This window comes from Sparus aurata, chromosome 9, assembly GCF_900880675.1.
Source record: "Sparus aurata chromosome 9, fSpaAur1.1, whole genome shotgun sequence".
In the NCBI taxonomy this organism is placed as follows: domain Eukaryota; kingdom Metazoa; phylum Chordata; class Actinopteri; order Spariformes; family Sparidae; genus Sparus; species Sparus aurata.
This window is the reverse complement of record NC_044195.1, coordinates 28,643,102-28,663,559: the sequence shown is the minus strand read 5'-3', so window position 1 is coordinate 28,663,559 and position 20,458 is coordinate 28,643,102. Positions and strand designations below refer to the sequence as shown.

The following is a 20,458-nucleotide window of genomic DNA, read 5'->3' as shown; positions in this document are numbered from 1 at the left end:
GATAAGCCGGCGTAGGTAGGAAGGGCTCTCCTGCAGCATCTGAGACCACCGTGCCAAAAGACAGAAACCTGGTCATCTTTCCACAAAGCTTTTATCAGTCTCCAGAGAGGATTCAGCTTCTTCCTGCGTGTTTGTTTGTTAGAAAATGACTCGAATCGTGAATATTTGATTCTCATGATACGGAAATGTGATTCGTTGATATTTTGTGTCGATCATGACCCCGCTGCGCATCCAAACTAACTGATACGTCACCGTGGGATTAAATGGTTGTAGTTTTTCATTAAGAGCAGGACGTGTCATTCCTGAATAGGGTCAGACGGATCGCCACGTACAGATTCTGAATATCTGAAATCATTTTAAAACTAATTTTTCCATTTCTGCAGCGCCTCTTCTGACTGTGTTCAGAAGTAAATTCACTCAGATGTTGTTGTTTTGAACACACGTCAAACAAATTCGTGGCCAAACAAATTCACGATAGCGATATTATCGGCGATGCTGGCAACCACATCGATCTTTATCTCTGTTTACAGCGTGTTCTGAATGTTTTTTTGGCTTCAAAATGCAAATGTAGGGAGGTAGAAGGAGAGTCTGTAGCCAGAAAAGTAAAAAAAAAAGAAAAATACACAAAAACAATTATTACCAACTACCCAACAGGGAGAAGACAACCAGATGAAGTCATAAACAAGAGACGCACACGGCCAAACATCTTCTCTGGATTATTCACACAACATTATCACATGTGTATTATTATTAAGATATCAATATTTCATTTTTTAATAACCAGTTTTCATGAATATTGCAATACTGCCACACCCCAACAGGAAAAATTTTCTGCCCTCCACAGGTTTTTCTCAGCGGTAAATCGAGTATTGATATTTTTGAAGGTGCTGAATCGAAGCTAGAAATTCCAGCATGGTGAAAACACACTATTCCATTACAGAGTCACACAGTTCAGTTCTCTGTCAGATGAGCCGCCTAAATTTCAACATCACGGCCTTGAAATGAAAAAAAACAGAAGCGAGAGATACATGACATGCTCTCAGGTTCCCTTCGGAGAACGTAGACGAGAACATATAAAACATTAAGTTAAAGAGATGCGTGTTGGTGGTGAGGAGGATGATGATGTGGGCTGGGTGCAGCAGGAGGATGAAGCCTCAGCTGCTGCAGGTGTTTCCCCTTCCAAACCACGCTGACCTCGAGACCGTAAAACAGCCCGGAGGTAATATAAATATAAGATATTATTCCCATAAAGATTTTAAGGTTTGCATATTGTAGAAAACAACAGTGAATTCATGTTGCACTTGTTATCTTTGAATGCTCTTACTTTGTAATCCAGTTGTCCACCTCTGAAGAGTCTGACTGCTGGTTAGTGTTCCCTCTCTCTCCCTGTCATCCATCTAAACACATCATATAGATTCACTTCAGTCCAAATGAGAGGCTGAGTGTTTGTCCTGGTGGAGCTGCAGGCAGCAGCAGCAGCAGCAGCCTCACATTCACACTGCAGCCGCTCAACAATGAGCTCCTTTCAGTGTTTAGATTGCATCTGAGCACGTCTGGGAAAGCGAGATGTAAACAACATTAATGTTTTAAAGAGTTAGCCCCGAGGTTCAAAGCTCTTTCTTCAGTCGTCTAACAAAAAAATACAAAAAAAGTTGGAGTCCTGTTTTTTTTTTTTGCAGTGCAGGCGGAGAGTTATTGTCCTTATCTGCGGTCTTTGGGGCTCCTGCTCGTTAAAGGGCCCGGAGGCATCGCCATCTGAAATGATTACTCGTTATTTAAGCGGACAAGCGTTTTATATGGCTCGAGTTTGAAACTGGCTCGAGTTTCCTCCTCTGTTAATGAAGCTGTATTTTTTTATGGTCCTGTTTTTCTTTTTTCTTTTTTTTTCTTTCTTTAAGTCGGCGTTTTCTTTCCATAACAAGAGAAGAGAGAGAGAGAGGGAGAGAGAGAGACCCAGCACTGAGGATAAAATACAAAATAAAATAAAATTAGGGTGTTGGTATTTTATTTTCCTAATCTTGCAGCCACCATGAGGGGAAACCTGAACAACTTTTCATTTTTCCATCTCGTTTCGGTGGGAAACCACCAGAAAATTTCAGAGGAATGTTTCGATTTGTATTTGAACTACATTCAATCTGCAGCTGAAATTAATTTAAAAAGAAAAGAAAAGAAAAAATATCAACCAGATTTCGTTCAAAAATATGTGTTTTAATAAATAAGCAAAAAAAAACAAAAAACAAAAATGTACATTTTGGACGGAGTTTGGAGACTTGCTGAAGAAAAAGAGTAAGTCGGTGAAAATAAAAATCCATGCAGCGAACGACTCTAAGATTGCATTGGTCCCTTTACAGGCTATAGGCGCACTTACACTGGTATGTACAATATGCATTCATTTATATATATTTATACTTTGGTTTAAAGTCTTTTTCAGAAACAAAAAAAATATATAAATCCTTCTAAAAAAAAATAAAAACGATTAAAGGATGGCTTCGCTGACAGGCCGTAAATCCGAGCGCTCACATCCCTCCGGCCTACACACTCCTTCTTCCTCTTCCTCTTTCTTCCTCCTCCTCCTCTTCACAAACAGCTCCTGACAGTCAGAAGCAGTGTGATGAATCTGCATCCACACACACACACACACACACACACACAAACACACACGCGCGCACACACACACTCAACAAGAAGTGTGTAGCTTTGGGCCACATTACGTCTCTGCGCCATGAGGTCGATGGGTTCTTCAATAATTCCTTTTGGTCTTCGTACTTTTTGTAGAAGTAAACAGTCTGTGGAGGAGAGAAGAGAGAGAGAGAGACACGTGTAAGATCACTGATACTGTTGGAAGACGCGCAGCAGATTTACGCACGGTGTTTGGAGCTGTTTCCTGATGCTTTTTGTTTTTGTTTCAAATCCTTCTCTGGCTCTCCTTTTCTTCTTCTTCTTCGTCTTCATGTGGGAAGTCATTAATGAATCAATTATTAGCCACCGAGCTGAGTAAAACCACATGGCGGCAGAAGAAGAAGAAGCAGGAACATTCTGTGTTTGAGTCCTGCAGCTGCGCGCAGACAGAAAAGCAGAAACACAGATTTTTCTTCTCTCTGGCTTTTTTTTTTTTTTTTTTTTTGGTGGTTAGAAGCACCTGAGTAAATTCACGCGTTTTCTTTTCTTTTTTTTTTTTTAAATGTCGCAGTCCTAAAACAATAAAATTTAACTCCTCAGAGCGACTGCTGAAATATATCAGGCCCCTCACGAGAAAGTTTGATTTAAATTAACCAAATGAATCTTCCGTCCTGAAGGACAAAAAGTCAAATACTGAGAGAGAAAATGAGAGTTCCTCCTCTTCACTTCACTTCTTCAGCGCTTTGTAATTTTCCCTTTACATTCCACGGAGGTCATTTAAACTCTGAAAAGGAAAATAAATGATAAAAAACAAAAAATAAATCCACCTTCAAATTCACTGTGCTTTACACAAATGACTGTAATGAAGCTGGTCTCTGTCCCCCCGCGGCTCCAGAGCTGGTTTATGAGACAACAAAGCCTCTCTGATGGGCGGTCTGCTGAACTACATGTCAGGCCCCTGAGAACTAAACAAACCCTGCGTCTACCAGCAGTGTTATTTAGAGTCTCCCCACCTCTGGGAAGCTTTCTTCAGAGCAGCGAGCCTCAAATTAACAGCTCCTGTTACGATACCTGTGCTTTTATTTTGTTAAATTGGCGTGCAGGAGTCCTATTATATCGCGTTATTATAGAAGAGCTCGAGAGAGGATCAAACCGACAACACTGACTTTACACAATCTCTAATTTCTGCAGTTTATTCCACTAAACTGTCAGCAGCTTCCTCTCAGCTCTCTGCTCCTCTTGCATCACTAACCTGGGCTGCAAAACCTGCACAGTAATAATAATAATAATAATAATAATAATAATAACAACTATACAAATAAAATAACGTGACTCCCTGCTTTTTGTTCCTTTTCTTAATTGTCTCGCCACTGGGTTGAACTTTCATGTCCAGCCGAGCTGCCCATTCCTGCGGTCTGCGCACAGGAAAGCGCTCCATTGTGGATGTAAATTACGCGTGGTGGCACCGCACAGCTGAGGCCCGCTCATTACGAGACGCTGGTGAATGAGGATCAACTGGAGTCACAACTGGCTGATTTAACGCGCAGCTGGTCAAAAAATAAAACAGACTCGTTGTTTCTTTTAGTCGGCGAGGCGTTTTCTTCCAAAACTATTATTTGTATTAATCCTCCCACTTCCCTGCGCCTTTTTTCCCCCCCTGAAGAGTAAATGTTCCCCCCACACATCCTGAGCTGAACCTGAACTAGACCGGATCATTGTGGGGATCTTCTGAAAGCTGATGGACCGAGTTGTCCTCTGGAGGCTTGCCCTGCGCGCAACAGCATCCGCACCGGTCGGAGGGATGCTGAGGCCCTCGGTGTGAAATCTGTACGTGTGAATTGAAATTTTTTTGGGGGGTGCACAGGAACTATCTCAGGTGAATGAAAAAAGGTGGCACCAGGCTGTGAAGTTCCAAGACACGTGGCCAAATCATTAGCACACTCCTACTTATATTTTGCAGAAAAATTAAGGCAGGAAAACTGAGAGAAATATGGAGGAAAGTTCACAGTAATCAGACCCAAATCTGTGAATATTCCTCGTATCAGCCTCACTCCCTCATGCAGCTCTTTAACTGCTCAATATCTCTTTCTTTCTATCGGTTAATTTCTTAGGAAGTCATTTATTTCATCACCATTAATAAACATCTAATTTCTGCCACCTCTACGGCTCTTTTCTCTACAGGTCTCCATTAGTTTCTGTTCGTGGTACCCACCGCTTTGGCATTGTGAGTGAAGGTCTCTGCGTGCTAGTGAGATGCTGACATAGACCAAGCGCCCTCCATCCTCCACACGGAGAACGCGTAACTGAGTCTTTCGTGCGCGACGTAGCTGCAGCTGGACATCTTGTTGTCCATCTCGTCGCTCTGCAGCACCTGACAGAGAAAATCAATGTATCTGGAGGCGAGCTTCAGCGTCTGTATCTTGCTCAGTTTGTCCGACGGCAGCGTGGGGATGATTTTGCGCAAAGACGCAAAGGCCTCGTTCAGAGACTGAGTCCGTTGCCTCTCCCGGACGTTGGCCAGGACCCGCTGGTTCTGCAGCTCCTCGTACGACTGGGTGCTGCTCGGACTCGGCTTCTTGCCCCGTTTCTGCGGCCCCGGGCTGCTGCCGCTGCTGTCCTCGCTGGACTTTTTACTGCCGCCTCTCTTCCTCGCGAAGCGTTTCTGCTGTCTGTCCAGCTCCTCGTCGCTGGTCACCAGACTATCCACAGGGGAGACCGGAGAACTGGAGCCCTCTTCCATTTCTTTCTTGAAGAAATGCAGGGATAGAGCGGAAAAAACGCTGTCCACTGTTGAAGCCGTGGTTACAGGAGTGTGTAGATATCCGTACAGGGGAGCGGGAGGATGTCGCGCTGTGTGCGCTTCTCGCGTTGGGAAGAAACTGCTTTCAAAACTGGGAGGCTGGCACGCTTCTCCTCACGCAGGAAGTTTTTTCCTTTCAAATTTTTTTGGAAACTTTATCCCGGTTTCAGATGCTAAATAGTTTTGAGGGTGGAGGGGGAGGGGTCTGGAGGGCGGAGGGGGAGCCAGAGCGAGTCCCGGTCCGTTAATAAGCAGGAGGGACCAGTCATGGTTTCATGTGTCCGGGATGGGACTGAGACGAGCCGCTTATTTACTGTCACAGCAGCGGACATTTGTTGGATTCCTCATTTTTTGCGCACAGTTAGTCTCATCATCAACCAGACTGAATCTGAGTGTTTTAATGATAAGTTGAACCACAATTAATACATTTATAAATACCGTGTTTAATTTCTTTTAAACTCTCTGTGACAATTTTTTAAAACATGATTTGAATTTGTACAATTTATTTATAATATTTCCTGAAAGAAACATGTCGACGTATCTGCGTTTTTATGGAGTTTGAGCGTTTGTACATCAGTCTGAGCCGCGCAGCTCCATAAAACTACTGAATGACTGTTGTATAAACTCCATTTGTTCTCCGAGTAATAACTCTGCGCGCCACAGGGCCTTTTATACGTACAGTAAATCCTGTGTTCCCCCGCTCTTGTTGCTCTGCGGAGGCCGATTTACGCACAAATTCATCGGACGCGAGGAAATCTATCCGCTTGATGTTTAATCGAATCAAGTCCAGCGCTCTTACGGTTCCCTCTAATGTGGAAGTCAAACAGGAAGGAGGCTTAAACCAACCGAGGAGCTCTCCGGTTTCTGCGGATGCCTCCGCTGGACGCTCTCTGCAGCGCGTTGTGTCAGCGGCCGGGCTCTTCATCCGTCATGTCATGTTTTCTCGTCAGGGAGCGGCGCACAGGTGGTTCACGTTATAGCGCAGAACGCAGACAAAACGCAGAGTTTGTCCAAATCAGCTGACGGACCTCTGGAGGTTTCTGTGGTTCTATAATGTTGTGTTTTGTTTTTTCTTCTTCTTCTTTTTTTTTTTTTTTTTTTGCTTGAGCCAGTGTTCATGTTGTTGTTTCTGTTTTGTTTCCAGATAAACTGCAAAAAATATCATCTCATGGTCTTTTTTTTTTAATCCTTGTTTGAAAAAAGAAACAGGAGTAAAGAACTGCCAGTGAGATCATATCTGCTGCTAACAAGATCTTCCTTTTCCAATTATAATTTTCTTGACATTGCAGGAGCTATTCTAAGATCATTTAACTTATGTAACAGTATTGAAAAAAAAATGCTCTTAAGACAGACTTCCTCCCTCCAGTTTTTTTTTTTTAATTTGGCATATTGTGCATACCCAAATGCAAAATATTCTAACAGTAGAATGATGAGGCCTAAGTGCATCAGGAGGCCTCATTTCAAAGGTAAAACCTTTTGGTTTCTGTTTGGCATTTGGCTCAAACACATTAACATGGTCTAAAAAGTCATATTTAAAAAAAAGAAACAACAGGATGTGATTTAAATCAGAGCGATAAAAAAAACCCCACATATCCCTTCTACATCTGCTGAACTACACCTGCATGAAATGTCACTCCACCAGGCCACATATGTCCCCTTCTTATACACTTGCAGGTTACCTTACCCACAATAGAATAATGATAACAATGATGATGAGCCTGATGGCAAGAAAAACACAGCAGGAGGTGTCAGCGTCCGTCCTGTACGAGCTCACACGGCAGTCTCCTTCTTCCTGACAAAGTTTTTAAAGGAAACAAGGCTTCAGCTGTTAATGTGAGTCTACCATTAATCAAATCGTACTGAATAATTGCCCCTTATTAGGAAGCAATTTTGCTAATTCACACCGTAGCATACACTTTAGTTCACTGAGAGTATCTGAAAATAATCAAACTGCGGTATCGCGAGTGCATGTAGCCGGCGCTGTGTGAGCTCTGCGTGTCCGGAGAGACTGGCCGGCTGTAAATGGGGCAGAACCGAGCGCCTCCTGCATGTTGCACAACATTGTTTAAAGCCTGTGAGTGCTCGCTTGGTACTGGGACACATCCTGGTTTTCCCTTGAAAGCTCCCTTGGCCCACAGGAAACCCCGGTCTGCTTTGTGTTTGGGGTTCCACTGGTAATAGCGACTGTCACACTACTTTTACTCGGTGCCAGAGCTCTTAATGCAGAGCCTGGCACGCCTCAGCACAGGTCGCAGTGTGGTTACATTTAGTGCATGCAACCTCTTTATAAAAGACGGTAATGTTTCGCACGTGCAAATACGAGAGAAGTGCTCGGATATGTGTGTTAAGGAGAGAACATGCACGCACTCGCAGTCCCACACACTTTCCCTGATTGTGCCCTCTGACCTCGTGCTCCCCGGCTCAGCTGAAGGAGGCCTCCGTGCCCAGGGGAGGAGGCTCGGACTCGCAGAGTGAGAGGCTGATCCTGCACAGCGACTGCGAGGTAGCCTCCACATATACACACTTCACAAGTAGAAAAAGAGAGAGAGGGGGCCCCCGGCCAGCACTTTTCCATCCGCTGTATACTGCTCTGGGCAGTGATAAGCATGCTCTTACTCTGTGATGAGGATGACAGCCTGCCTCAGTCTCAAACTGATTTGAATTCGTTTCCCTGTCGTATTCCTCTGCAGAGCAGAGTGTGACAACTGCGTGAGGAGCTGCGAGAAAGCTTGAGGATATAATATGTAACATAAAAACAACTTTAACTTTGTTGTGTAGCTTGTTAAGTTGTGTATTTGCAGCGATATCCCAAATGTTTTCAACAATGTGCAAACCCGGAGAAAGAAGTCATGATGCTTGAGGTTCCAGAAGAGAGTCAGAGAGCGACGGCAGCCCCCAACTGTTTTCTGCAAAACCTCAGTGACATGTTAAGTTTAAACTTATCTGTGTTGAATTTTATATTTGTTTGGGTGGCGTTTTCTGTTTCTCTCTCGTCACAATGCTGTGCTTACTCTCTGGTTAAAACCATTTGGTTATAGTTCAGAAAAAAAACATTGGTTTGGCTTAAGACTGGTGTGACTGCTGCCATCAGCCTTGTTGGCTTGTAAGAAAACACCGTCTCCATCCCCCTTCCACCTTCCTAATGTGACAGTCAGACAATAAACACATGCCACCTTTAAACAACTGTCAACCTTGGACATATCCGTGGTTTTGCAGAAATGTTAACTGCTAACATTTTATCCTGGTGACTGAGCTGAGTGAGGACGGAAACCGACAAGCCAATCGCCAAGAAGTATGTTGGCAATGTACAGATATACTGAAACGTTACATTTCTTTGGGGTACAATTGTATTGTGACAATACTGTGCTTATGGTCTAGTTAGCCTTGAGCACAAAAAACAATTAGCCAGGGTTAGGAAAAGATTATGTTTTGGATTGTTTTGTCACCACAAGCGCGGCAGTTGTCCTGACATCCCATCAAAAATATTTTTGGTTTGAATCATGGGAAATTGTCCCAAGATCTCTTCAAAGACATCCAGTGGTTTCACCCTTACAAATGTTGAAACACTATTTCAAACTAAGCTCGCTCCCTCGGCAGACTTGTCTCCTAACTCGGACGAAAAGGCTGGAAGTCAGGTCGTAAACATATGGTCTTTCAGTCTTGACACTACCTTTCTATTATTTTTTAGCTTTTCCAATAAAGGTGCAATATGTAAGAAATGACCGCCTGTTGAACTCATAGTCCAAAACACATATGGAGCAGCATTTCACCAGTAACTGCTTACTGCAGCCTTTATTAACCAGTTAGCTCTTTTCGGACTGTTTACTGTAATTTCTTCACATTTTGTTAATAATTGTTAGTTATTTTTCAATGGTTTGAACTAAAATTCCTACATAATGCACCTTTAAAGTGAAATCTCATTAATCAGACATAAAATGTTTTCCTGACACGATGATTTAATGTACCTCAGCGAAGTTTGAGAAAATACGAAAATATGGGCCGTCACATCTATAAACGGAGATTACTGGCCCATTTGTTCTTTTATCCCCCGCGGAATCCGGTAAGTGATTCATGTATATCTCACCCGACGCTCACTGGAGTTAAGAGGAATTCTTGGCCCCTGCGGTTCTCCCCAGAACCCCCTGAGAGAGATGAAGGGAGGAAGAGAGGGAGAGGCAAAGATGGCAAAATGAAGTGAGAAGGGGAGAGAGAGGGATGGCCTGCCTCTCAGATCAAAGATGAGCTCGGGCCGTAACTCAGCGGAGCAGGATGACGTACCTCTGTCTTGTCTGACACCTTTAAAACCAGCTCCACATGGGTCGAGGGCATGGCCTTAATAAGCCCAGATCCTCTCTGCTGTCACATCACTGAAAACACATCGACGGTGCATGCACGGCCTTCCCTCCTTTCACGTCGGCCTCGTAAACAGCAACGACCGCTCGCGAGACGAGACGTGAGAGCGAGAGGTGTCGAGAGATAAAAAACAGAGGAACAAAAGAAAAGGGGGCTCAGAAGAAAACAGAGGGAAGAGGCCAAATGTATGGACGCGTTATGATTCACCAGAGTCTTTGATCTGACAGAGACGGCCGCGGACGTGTGAGGGAAGTTATGGAAGGGATGATTTGTTAGACACTGTGATGAGTGGAATTTCACTGTCCATGTGCCTGCCAGCATCACTTACCTTTGACTTCAGCCTCCCCGAACACTTGCGATGCTCACCCCGAATGATCTTGGCAGGAGGATCTGAAGCCCGTCGCCTGTGTGCACGCATATGCATGTGTGTGTGTGTTTGCGTTTAAACCCATGTACAGAATACATTACCAACTGATTATTGCATGCATCAGTGTATGTATCTGCCTGTCCTTGCACGCACTTGTATGTGTGCGCATCTGTCTCTATGTCCGTGTGTGTGTGTGTGTGTGGTTGTGTGTGTCAGAAAGTGATTCAAGATGAAGCAGAGATGTTCAGCAGAGGAAAAGGCCCAGCTGGTTCTCATTGCACAGAATACAGCGTCTATTACCAGCAGTGCAATTGCCTCTAAAGCTACTTGTAGCCGCACCGCTTCCATTAGATTAACCGTTGAACATATCGCTACTGCTGCACAGCTCTGTGATGCTAATTGGATGAGAAACACCTGATGATATCTAATGACATTTTGTGGATCTGTTTCTGTACAAACATAGCGCAAGAAAAATGGTGTACGATTGTGTTTTTAAAGGAAAGACGCATTCATTTCTGTCAGGTAATATAGCTTATAGAGTGTGTTATTCATTAGCTTTATTCAGTGTTTCAGTGTTGCTGTTACGGTGTGGTTAGGCTTAGGTGCAGAAGACCACTTGGTTAGGAACGGGAGGAGATCATGTTCCGGCTTAAAATTTAAAAGTGTTCTCACCACAAACACAGCTGGAGATGGGCTTGGATTTATTGTCCTCGAGAGGCGAGTTTGGTTTGCAGCGGTAGTCAACACATCCAGCACATACATGTAACAGGAGGCCGCTGCGATCATACGGCGAGAAATACAGAATAGCTTACATCAGTCCTTCGTTTAGCGCAATGGCGACTAGATCTACAGCTTGTTTAGAAACCAACAGCTGACGGAACAAGTGATCTCAAATATCTGTTTGATTTGGCCATCCTCCTCCTGCTCCTGCTCCTGCTCCTCCTCCTCCTCCTCCTCCTCCTCCCTGATGGCAGGATTCAAAAACTTTGCATGGAGAAGCTGATGAGAGTCCTCCAGAAAAGCCTTCGCCTGGCTCTGGTTTGATAAACATGGCCGAGATCGTTCAAGTCAGTATTTTTTTTTTTGGCAAACTTTCCCAGCCTAATTTTGTTCAACATGCTGAGGCTTCCAAACCAGCAGATCATCGGATGATCACGAGGACAGAAGCTGCTCTCTCTCTCTCTCTCTCTGTAATCTGGTGGTACGACACTACGACGAAGTTTAGTTCGGCTTCACTGTTATCATCTTTTGTCCAAAGTGGCCGGCAGAATCAAAGCACTAAAGCTCCTTGTCGTGGTTTTAAGCAAAAGTCCAAATGTATTCAAAAAGTGGCTTAAAGTACCAAATGTAAACATACTCATTATGCCCATTTCAGAATCATATATATATTGCGTTATTGTTTAATAATTGTGTGTTCAGCTCTGTAATGTTGCAGGCATCACGTGTCATAAAAGGGAGAGAGAAGCGCCTCAAAGTTGTTCTTAAGTTCCGTGTTTCACCAGCCTTTTCTTGGAACCAAAATCATTCTGTTCTTTTCAGTTTTTCAACATACAGCTGTTGGTGGTCGGTGTTTCCCAGATTGTGATAAAACCCAAAGCTATGTCTCTTATTATTACTACGCAGCTCTTTTCCAGTAAGCTGTGAAAACGTGACTCACGGGTTAGTTCTGCAAAAGAACCAGCACTTGACGGCAATCTGAATTTGAATCACTAGCAGATATGAGACAGCCTGGATATAAAACAAAAAAACAACTGATGACATAACTTCTAGAGAACAGTGGTACTTATCATAACACAGTAAACATGTTTTTCTTGCTTAAAATAGACGTTATAGAAGTTCCTCTTCAACTGTTTCGGTGTCCCCGAGCACAAAGACACCGGCTTAGATAACCGGAACTTAACGTTGTGAATCACAGGCGGTGTTTCTAATAAGCGCCTGTATTTAGCGGAGGCCTCTACAGTGAATGAAACAACAGGCAATATCGGTGAGAGGTACATATTGGGCAATAAAACCATAGGCACCTCCACTCATAGAGTCATTCTTCAGCAACGCCAAGAGCCCATTCATTCATACATCCACACTTCTCCATTCTGCTGCTCCGGGGCTGATGACAAGGTGTTTCTGAAATCGCATTAGGGGCCCTTTCATAAAGGTTTCATTGGGGAGTGTGTAACAGCTTGAAGCATTTAGGCTTTGTTTAATACGATGCAGACTCGCTTGCTCGATGCTTTGTCTCCTGTGTGGAAAGGGGCCCGGGATGCCAGAGACCCTCACTGTCAGAGTTTGCTTTGATATGTGGAGGTGGAGGGGGAAATAGGGCAGAATAACCATCCCCTTCTCCCCACCGCCACCACCACCACCACCACCACCACCAGCCGCCAAAACCTGTATTCTCAATACCTGACTCTGCCCCGCTGCCCTGTGGAGTTATGGCCGTCCAATGAACGAGCCGAGCTTTGAAGTGCAGCTCTGGGAGGCTTTTTTACGCCCGATGGGAGATGTGCGCGGAGAAGAGAAATCATGATGTACAGTACTGTGTCCGTCTCAGGCACATGCTGTATCTGTTAGGCGAGGTTACGTACATCAAAAAACACAAACTGCGCATCGGAGATAAAGATAAAGAAAAAGACATCGTAAAACAAAAGAATATTGCATGACTTCCACAGACTTGTTTCCCCCCGTATATAAACACAAGTTTGGATCCGTTTGAGGGACTCTTCAGCGCAGTTGGATCAAACCACCAACTTCTGTGATTAATGGCCGACCTGCTCCACCACCTGAGCTACACACATAAACACAAACTGATTAGCCGCGGAGGGTGCAGATTGGTATGATGTTTATTTGATCGGTTTGGTCCAATAAGAGAGAGCTCTCGACAAAAACCCAGAATTCAACCCAAACTCAACTCAAGTGCACTTCATTGACTTGACAGTTACGAAAAACAGTATTTGCCCTCCCAATTATGTCGGCTATAACACAATTATATTCATTATGCGTGCACTACTTCCAGTATGTGAACTTTAACCAGGCCAAACAGGAGGGGAGGGAAAAGAAAGGGGGGGGGGCGGTCTTGTTGATAGGGTCAGAGTAAATTTGCTGAACAAATCGCGGGGAGGCTGAGCACTCGGGTGCTGATGGGGCAGCCTCCTGCACAAATAACGTAGCATAATTAGTGCTGCACTTGTGACCCTGGTGCCAAGGTTAGCGGGACGGCCGGCCCAGGTTTCACAGTGCGATGTGTCAGCCAGGTGGCCCGACGAGATTGGGCTGCAGCGAGGTCACAGTCGGCTCAGGCGGTTTGGGGGAGGCGGTGAAGGAAGGCTGGGCAAACAGAAGTGTTGTTTGTTCTGCTGATTGGGCTCGGACAAGTAGGGTGAGGATCAGCGGATGTCAACACGAGGGTGGCATTTACAGTCCACTGTCACTCCCTCAATGTCACCTGTGTCACCAACAAACACCCTCCGCTCTGCTGAAGACCGGACTGTTGGTTTTGTCCTGAGGCTACAGGAGAGGAGCTGTTGGATCTGTGTTTTGTGCATGTTTTGAAGAATCGCTTTGCTGGAAATGGCAAGTTTCAAACAAGTTTTTATGCTCGATTGAAGTGGTTTTTGCCTTTTTAAAAAAAAAAAAAAAAGAGCAAATGGGCTCCATGAGAGAAGGAAAGAACTTTTTCCAAATGAGTTCTGATGTACAAACATTTCGCTGATCAGCTGTATCTGCTGCAAGAGAAGAAGACACGGTTTCTGCTTACAGCCTCCTTCCTCATATAAATACCATTACTGGTTTACATGAGAGAATAATTACAACTTCTGAGGACTACACTCCATTTTTCTCTTGTAGATGTCCAAGAAGACCAGTTTGTCATCTTCGTCTTCCTCCTCGTCTTCTTTTTCTTCTACTGTGTTTATCACTGCCATGGGTAACGTAGAGTTCTGCAGGGGTGAAATATTTTTATAGGCTTACCCCAAAGTTAGCATCGCTCTGGTTCTCTCAACAAAAGCCTGATGTAATTTTTCACCTGGTTTTTGGATTATTACAGAAAATACAACTCAATCACCAGAATGAATGTTAGCTCAGTACGTCTCAGCAAAACCACAGTTAGTTCAAACTGTGCGTTTCTTTATTTTGCAACTTTATGTTTGTTTCTATTCCGTTTTTCTGTCTCTCTCTTGTCACAACGCTGTTGCCACGAACATGGCTAGAGACGGCCCGACTTCCCGTGAAAATGATCCAGTTTTGGTCGCTGAAAACACCCCCAGAAATGTCCCCAGGTCACCAGTGGTGTTACTGCGATCGCCTGAGTTGAGTTTCCGTATGATGGCATTAATTGTTCTCAACAAACTCTTTAGTTTCATTTAGCAACTTTGAGTTGGCAGCCGCCTTTCTGAGGACAAATTAAAGCTTAAAATCCACGAGTCTGTTCACAACAGACTTATTTCCAGGCATCAAATCAAAAATCCATGCCAAAATAACCATTGACTTTGAGACGAGGAATCTGGAAGCACAAAAATGCGAGCTCATTTCCGAGTTTAAGGACTCTGCCAACTTCTAATGAAACTGCTGCTAGTGCTGTGGTTTACTAGCTCCAAACCAGTGGGTGGAAATACATCTAATTCTCTTTTCATTCAAAAAGTTTGCTTAACATTTGCTTGAGAATTAGATGGTCACATGGTTAATGACGCAGACTATTAGAATACTGGATAGAGTAACATCAGCTCTGTTAGCTCTGTTAGCTCACACTGCTAACGCCTCAGTGCCTGCAGAGCTCACACTGTTTATCTCTCTCCTCGCGGTGTGTTTGCTCCGACCACCAGGAGGGCTGCCGCTCTAATCCGAGGAGGATATTATTGAATGTTCCAGCGCTCATCTGAGAAGGCTTCAAATGCGAGGCCCCCCACTGTTCGGAGGCCTTGAGTGTGGCCCCCCCGGGACACATTATAAGACGACACCACATTTCTCCTTCACATACACACACACACACACACACACACACACACACACACACACACACTCTGATCTGAGTTATTAGCTCTGAGGCTAGGAGCGTGGTCTTGTGAAGACGAGCTGTAATGAGAAAAACAGGTGAGCGAGTTAACTAGAGTTTCACAGCTATTAAAGTGCCAACACACCGGGTCACCATGGTGACGAGCGCCGGGTGCGAGGCTTCTGGGGAGTCAGCATTTTTGCTTTTTGGAACGACTGGTGGATGTTTGTTTTTTTTGTGTTATTTGCATCAGTCTGCTTTACAGGATCGTATGTGTGCTTGGTTTGCAAAATGGTGAAATGTTGCTGTATTATATCAGGTGTCGGAATAAGTTCTGTACATTTAGGTTGTGAAAGGTGCGTACTGATTTAAATCCATTGGAACATGGCAAATAAGAGGTTATATGTTTTGGTCTTTGAACATTACCCACAACAATGCTGTTCTTTACTTGCACCTTTGAGTCTGTATATAAGTCTTGACAATACAATAGTTATTTTTTTGAGGAACGACATTAGCACAAAAAGGCTTGAGCTGTGTGTGCAGGTTATAAACACTGTTGCACAACTCAAAGTGCCTCACTGTCTCCTCTTAGAAAAAGAAAAACAACACATTTTATGGCCGACTGTGGCCGTTAGAAGAATGCACTGTCACCGTGTGGTACGAACAAATGTGTTGCAGATAATGTTTGTGCATGAAGACCTTTGTTTTTTTTGTTTGATGGACAATTCACCAAGACGCTGACTGAGCACTGCTGAAACGATCCCTCTGTACAAAACAACACTTTGTGAAACCCTGTTCGAGTGTTGTTATATCTAAGATGCAGCACATTGAGCACGGCAGGCTCAGAATAGACCCCATACACTTCTGGTGCGGCTCGAAATAAAGGGACGGATCCAGTAGCTTTTCCTACTTTTTTTAACATCTTCATTTTTGTGCATTACTCAAACAATAATGCATAGATTGTGATGAAAATAATAATATTAAGGTGGCTGGTATCTATGAATTGACACTGGATTAAGTTTATTGAATTAAAGACTGTTGGGCAAATTTATTAACTCTAGTTTTTAATACATTTGACTATTTATTACACTACTCCCATACGACAGCAAATCATTTTTTATATTCTATTATTTTCTGTTTTTCTGTTATATTGCTGTATTTTACTGGATATCACATTTGTTATATGATTATTACCACCATAAGTTATATTACTGTACTATATTAAATGCACTTAATGTCATACTGTATCACTACACTCTGCTTTGCTACATCTTATATCCCAAACTATATCATTAAGAAGCATATTATTTCATGCTACACACTCTTAAACTTACATTAACTTGATTATATTCAATATTGTACTTCTATCACAGCTTTATATTGACCCTGTTTACATTCAATATTACTGTCACTTCCCTTTTATTTTGTCTTTAATGCTCTTGTATACAGTAGTTTATATATTGGTATTATATATTCCTTTCTTCGTTTGGTTTAATATACCTTTAATATGTATTGACCTTACTTTCTATACTTATCTGTACTTATTCTTTCACTGTGCTGCTGCAGCACCTGAAATTTACAACCAGGGATCAACAAAGATTTATCTTATCTCATTTTTATCCAAAGACACGTGTAGACTCAACCGATGATGTGTAGAAAACATCCAAGTGAACCATTTTAACGACCACACAAGGGTTTTATTTTTACATTTCAGTCTAAACTTTTGAGCTCGGTTACATAGAATTTGCTGGCAAATCAGCCGCATTCAAACAACAGATTTTTGACCTTTGGACGTGGCTGCTTTAGATCTTTTCCATGCAGAAACCTCCATTGTTCCAACAGGATGTGATGCACTAATTATATTTACAAGTGCAATGCCCAGACTCCAGAGTTACACTAACATGATAAACACACCTGCAGGCCGACGGCAGAACAGCCTTGCACTGTTTGTCAGTGTATGTCTGCCGGATGTTAAATCAATAAACTATCTGAACCTGATGCAGCCCACAGACTGGAAGAGCGTTACTCATTCTGGACCCCAAAAACTTTCCGCTTGGCGGAATCAGATCTCATCTGAATGGTATTCAGAGCTGTTTTCTGATGGGTCAAGATCTGGTGGTTGGGTTTAGGTTTATCTGGAGCTTTTAGCCACATCTCACTGGCTTCTTCAGCACATGACTAGTTGTGTTTGCTTTCTTTTTGACAGAAATGTGATAAATGCTTATGCTGCAGCATTGAATTTGTTACATGTGCAGCCTGAATATAAGTCAAATATCGCAGAAGGAGGGTCTAAAACATCAGACATTGTAACATTGATGATCTTTTTAAAGCTCAGCTCAGAAACTATTGATTGAGGCACAAAACATCCAAAACTATCAAAAAAAAAACTCCTGAATAGCCAACTAATACCACCACCAGGGGGATCCAGGGGTCACTGAGCATCAAAGTGCCACAAAGGTCGTTTGCACAAGAAGATAATAAAAGACCTTTGAAAGGTCCAAATTGCATGTATTTCATGTTAAATCATGTCCTTCAGCACAGCCACATAAACCTGTTTCTTACATGATCCTGGGTCTCTAGTGTGCATTTACATCAAACAGGTGTGCTGTGTGTTGAAGTCACGACAACATCTGTGACACCTGTAGGAAGGACTGAATCACTCAAGTACTCGAACACACACACACGCCCACACAGGGAGGGACAAAGTAGAAATAAATTATTAAAATGTTTCCAAATGGAAAAATAATCCACTTGTTTAGTTCCTCTACATTTTTTTCTGCTTACTAAAAGATCTTTGATATTCGTTTCAACCTGTCTTGGGTTGAGTGTCCGGTTGTTCCAGCACGTAATTTCAAGTAACTTCATGAAGAAAAAGAAAAAAACAAAAAAAACAGCTTTGAATCTCGTTAATTTTGGTCTCCAGAATAACCAGGAACCAGTTTTTAATTTACTGTGACCAAAACTCCCAAACCACAAATTCATCAGCTATACATCACCTGTGCGCTCCGTCTTAAGTGTAGATCTCATAACTGGGTTTCTTCTTAATTGTTTCCTCAGGGCTCCATTAGTGGCACTAAAAAAAAATCACACGTGTAGAAGAAGAATGGGCATGTTGTTGACTCCCTCTGCCTGTTTTACACATCTGTCCGGTACACTCTGAGCTCCGTCTGTGGACTAATGAGAGGAAAGCTCAGGCTGGAAGAAACTACATATTTATGGGTTTACATTAGTTGGTGATCCTCTGACTTTTCTTCTATTGAACCATCATCAGCTCAGAACTTCAATCTGTCCAACATTTTGGTTTATGAGCAAAAACTAGTGGCATTCACATGAATCTCAGCCACAGTTTTTTTGTTTAGTGCTAGTGCATATTAACGTAATGTGAGCTGTGTCTCAGTTTGGAGGCCACATCCTTCAAAGGACACATTATACAGAGGCCGAACTGAGCGTTTAAATGGTTTGGTCTACTGAGAATTTCGTATACGTGATTATGCTTACTGTCGACTTACAACCTTGACAGCTGCAGTACAGGGAAAGCTGTTGTAGTAGTAATAGCAGTGGGCTCGTGATGGTAAACTGCTAAAACAGCATGTTAGCTTTGTCATATTAGCATTTAGCTTGAAACACTGGTGTAAAATACCTGACTCTCATGTTGCTTTCTTTTTTTGTTAGCCAGGTGGCGCTAACTGTTTTGATCCTCGCACACATCATCTGATGCATTCAGGGTTCTTTTTATGCAGCATTTTGTGACGTTTCTGCATCAATCTGTAGTGGAACATCTTTATGTACGTAAAGGAAAACACAAAAGGTGACGGTTTGAATAGAAATAACAGAATCGGATGCAGAAAACCACTCAGTCAAGAGGTTTGTCAAACTAAAAGTAATCTGCTATGTTTGAATTTGTATCTGGGGAGACAAACACCTTACCTAATGTTGAAACACATTGTGCCATTTTGAAGCCAGATTAGCTGTTCCTGTAATTTCTTTTGTGATGCCACTGCAAAGTAATAGGCATTCCTTATCACTAGATGATGCCATACTACACATAATTATCACTGAGCATTGGAAACAGGCTGTTAAAAGGAAATTGACTTCTTTCAACTCCTTCATGAAATCTTTGTCCTGTTTGACAGCAGCTTTGAGGATTGGCTCCACCAGCACCAGCTGTCCATCCATCCATCATGCTATCAGGCGCAGCAGTAGGCTCAGCTTCACTCTGAGGAATATCACCTGCAACCCTCCTCTCTGATCCAGGTCATGTGGTGAGCACAGCTCTGCAGCACCTGGACTCACTGTCCTCAAGTGTTGCCTACATTTATGAGGTGTATGTAGTTAGAAATTGGCGAAGCTTAGTCCTCTGGTATGAACAGACATATTCAGTGAACAGAGATATTCATCTGAATCTGAAGGTCATTTTAAGGCATCATCTTTAAAGCGAACAGGAATCTGGGTCAAAGAGAGAGATGATTTGTAGAGACCACTGTAACAGCAGCTCACAGGCCAGAAGTAAATGCTATGTTTAGTCATTTTATGTTTCTGCAAACCATAAATACGTTTAAATCTGTATGTGTCATAACAATCGTATCTGCGCTATATGTGCGTAATATGTGTCAGATCACGCTCACATTAAATGTTACTGAGTTGTTTTTCAAGTCAGAAGGTTGACGGGATGGTAGGATTTATGTAAATGTCAAACAATTTGATAATTTTAACAAGATGTTGGGTCATTTTCCAGCCATGTTTCTGGCAACAAAATCTGCGATATCTGACAAGACATCAGGACATATTCAATCTGTGTCAGTGGCTAAAGAAACAAATATTTTTGACCAGACATCAGGACATTTTCCCACCATGTCCGTGGCATCAAAACAAATCAGGCCATGTTTTAAACTGTGTCTGTGGCAACAAAACCAGTTAGAGCAGACGAGACATCGGGATGGTTTTCTAGCTGCGTTAGTGGCTAAAAATGTTTTTGATGAGACGTCGGGACATTTTTGAGCCCCATAAGTGACAGCAAAACTAATACTTTTAGCTAGACGTCAGGACAATTTACAGCTGAGTTAATGGTTAAAAAAAACCAGATATTTTTGATGAGACATCAAGAAACCTTCCATCTGTGTCTGTGGCAATTTCTTTGATGAGATGTCAGGACATTTTCAGCCATGTTTGCGTAAGGTAAGCCAAAACATGATCTTTTCCTGATCCTACCAAAGTGTTTTTTGTGTCTAAGCCTAACCAGACCTCAAGCACAGACTTATCACAACATAAAACTGAAATGATAACCTAAAGAAGCACAAAATTTGCATCATCAAGAAGTGTTAAGTCTCAACATATC

At 42.8% G+C, this 20,458-nt stretch overlaps 1 protein-coding gene across 1 annotated transcript; it reads right to left on the bottom strand.

The window, feature by feature from the left end:
• Positions 1-2,231: 2,231 nt before the first annotated feature.
• On the bottom strand, positions 2,232-5,552 carry twist2. Its single transcript, XM_030427479.1, has 2 exons — positions 4,832-5,552; positions 2,232-2,786 (listed from the first exon to the last, which is right to left on the bottom strand). Exon 1 carries the CDS (start codon positions 5,357-5,359, stop codon positions 4,865-4,867), a length of 495 nt encoding a protein of 164 aa, XP_030283339.1. The 5' UTR covers positions 5,360-5,552; the 3' UTR covers positions 2,232-2,786; positions 4,832-4,864.
• Between the last annotated feature and the right edge of the window lie 14,906 nt (positions 5,553-20,458).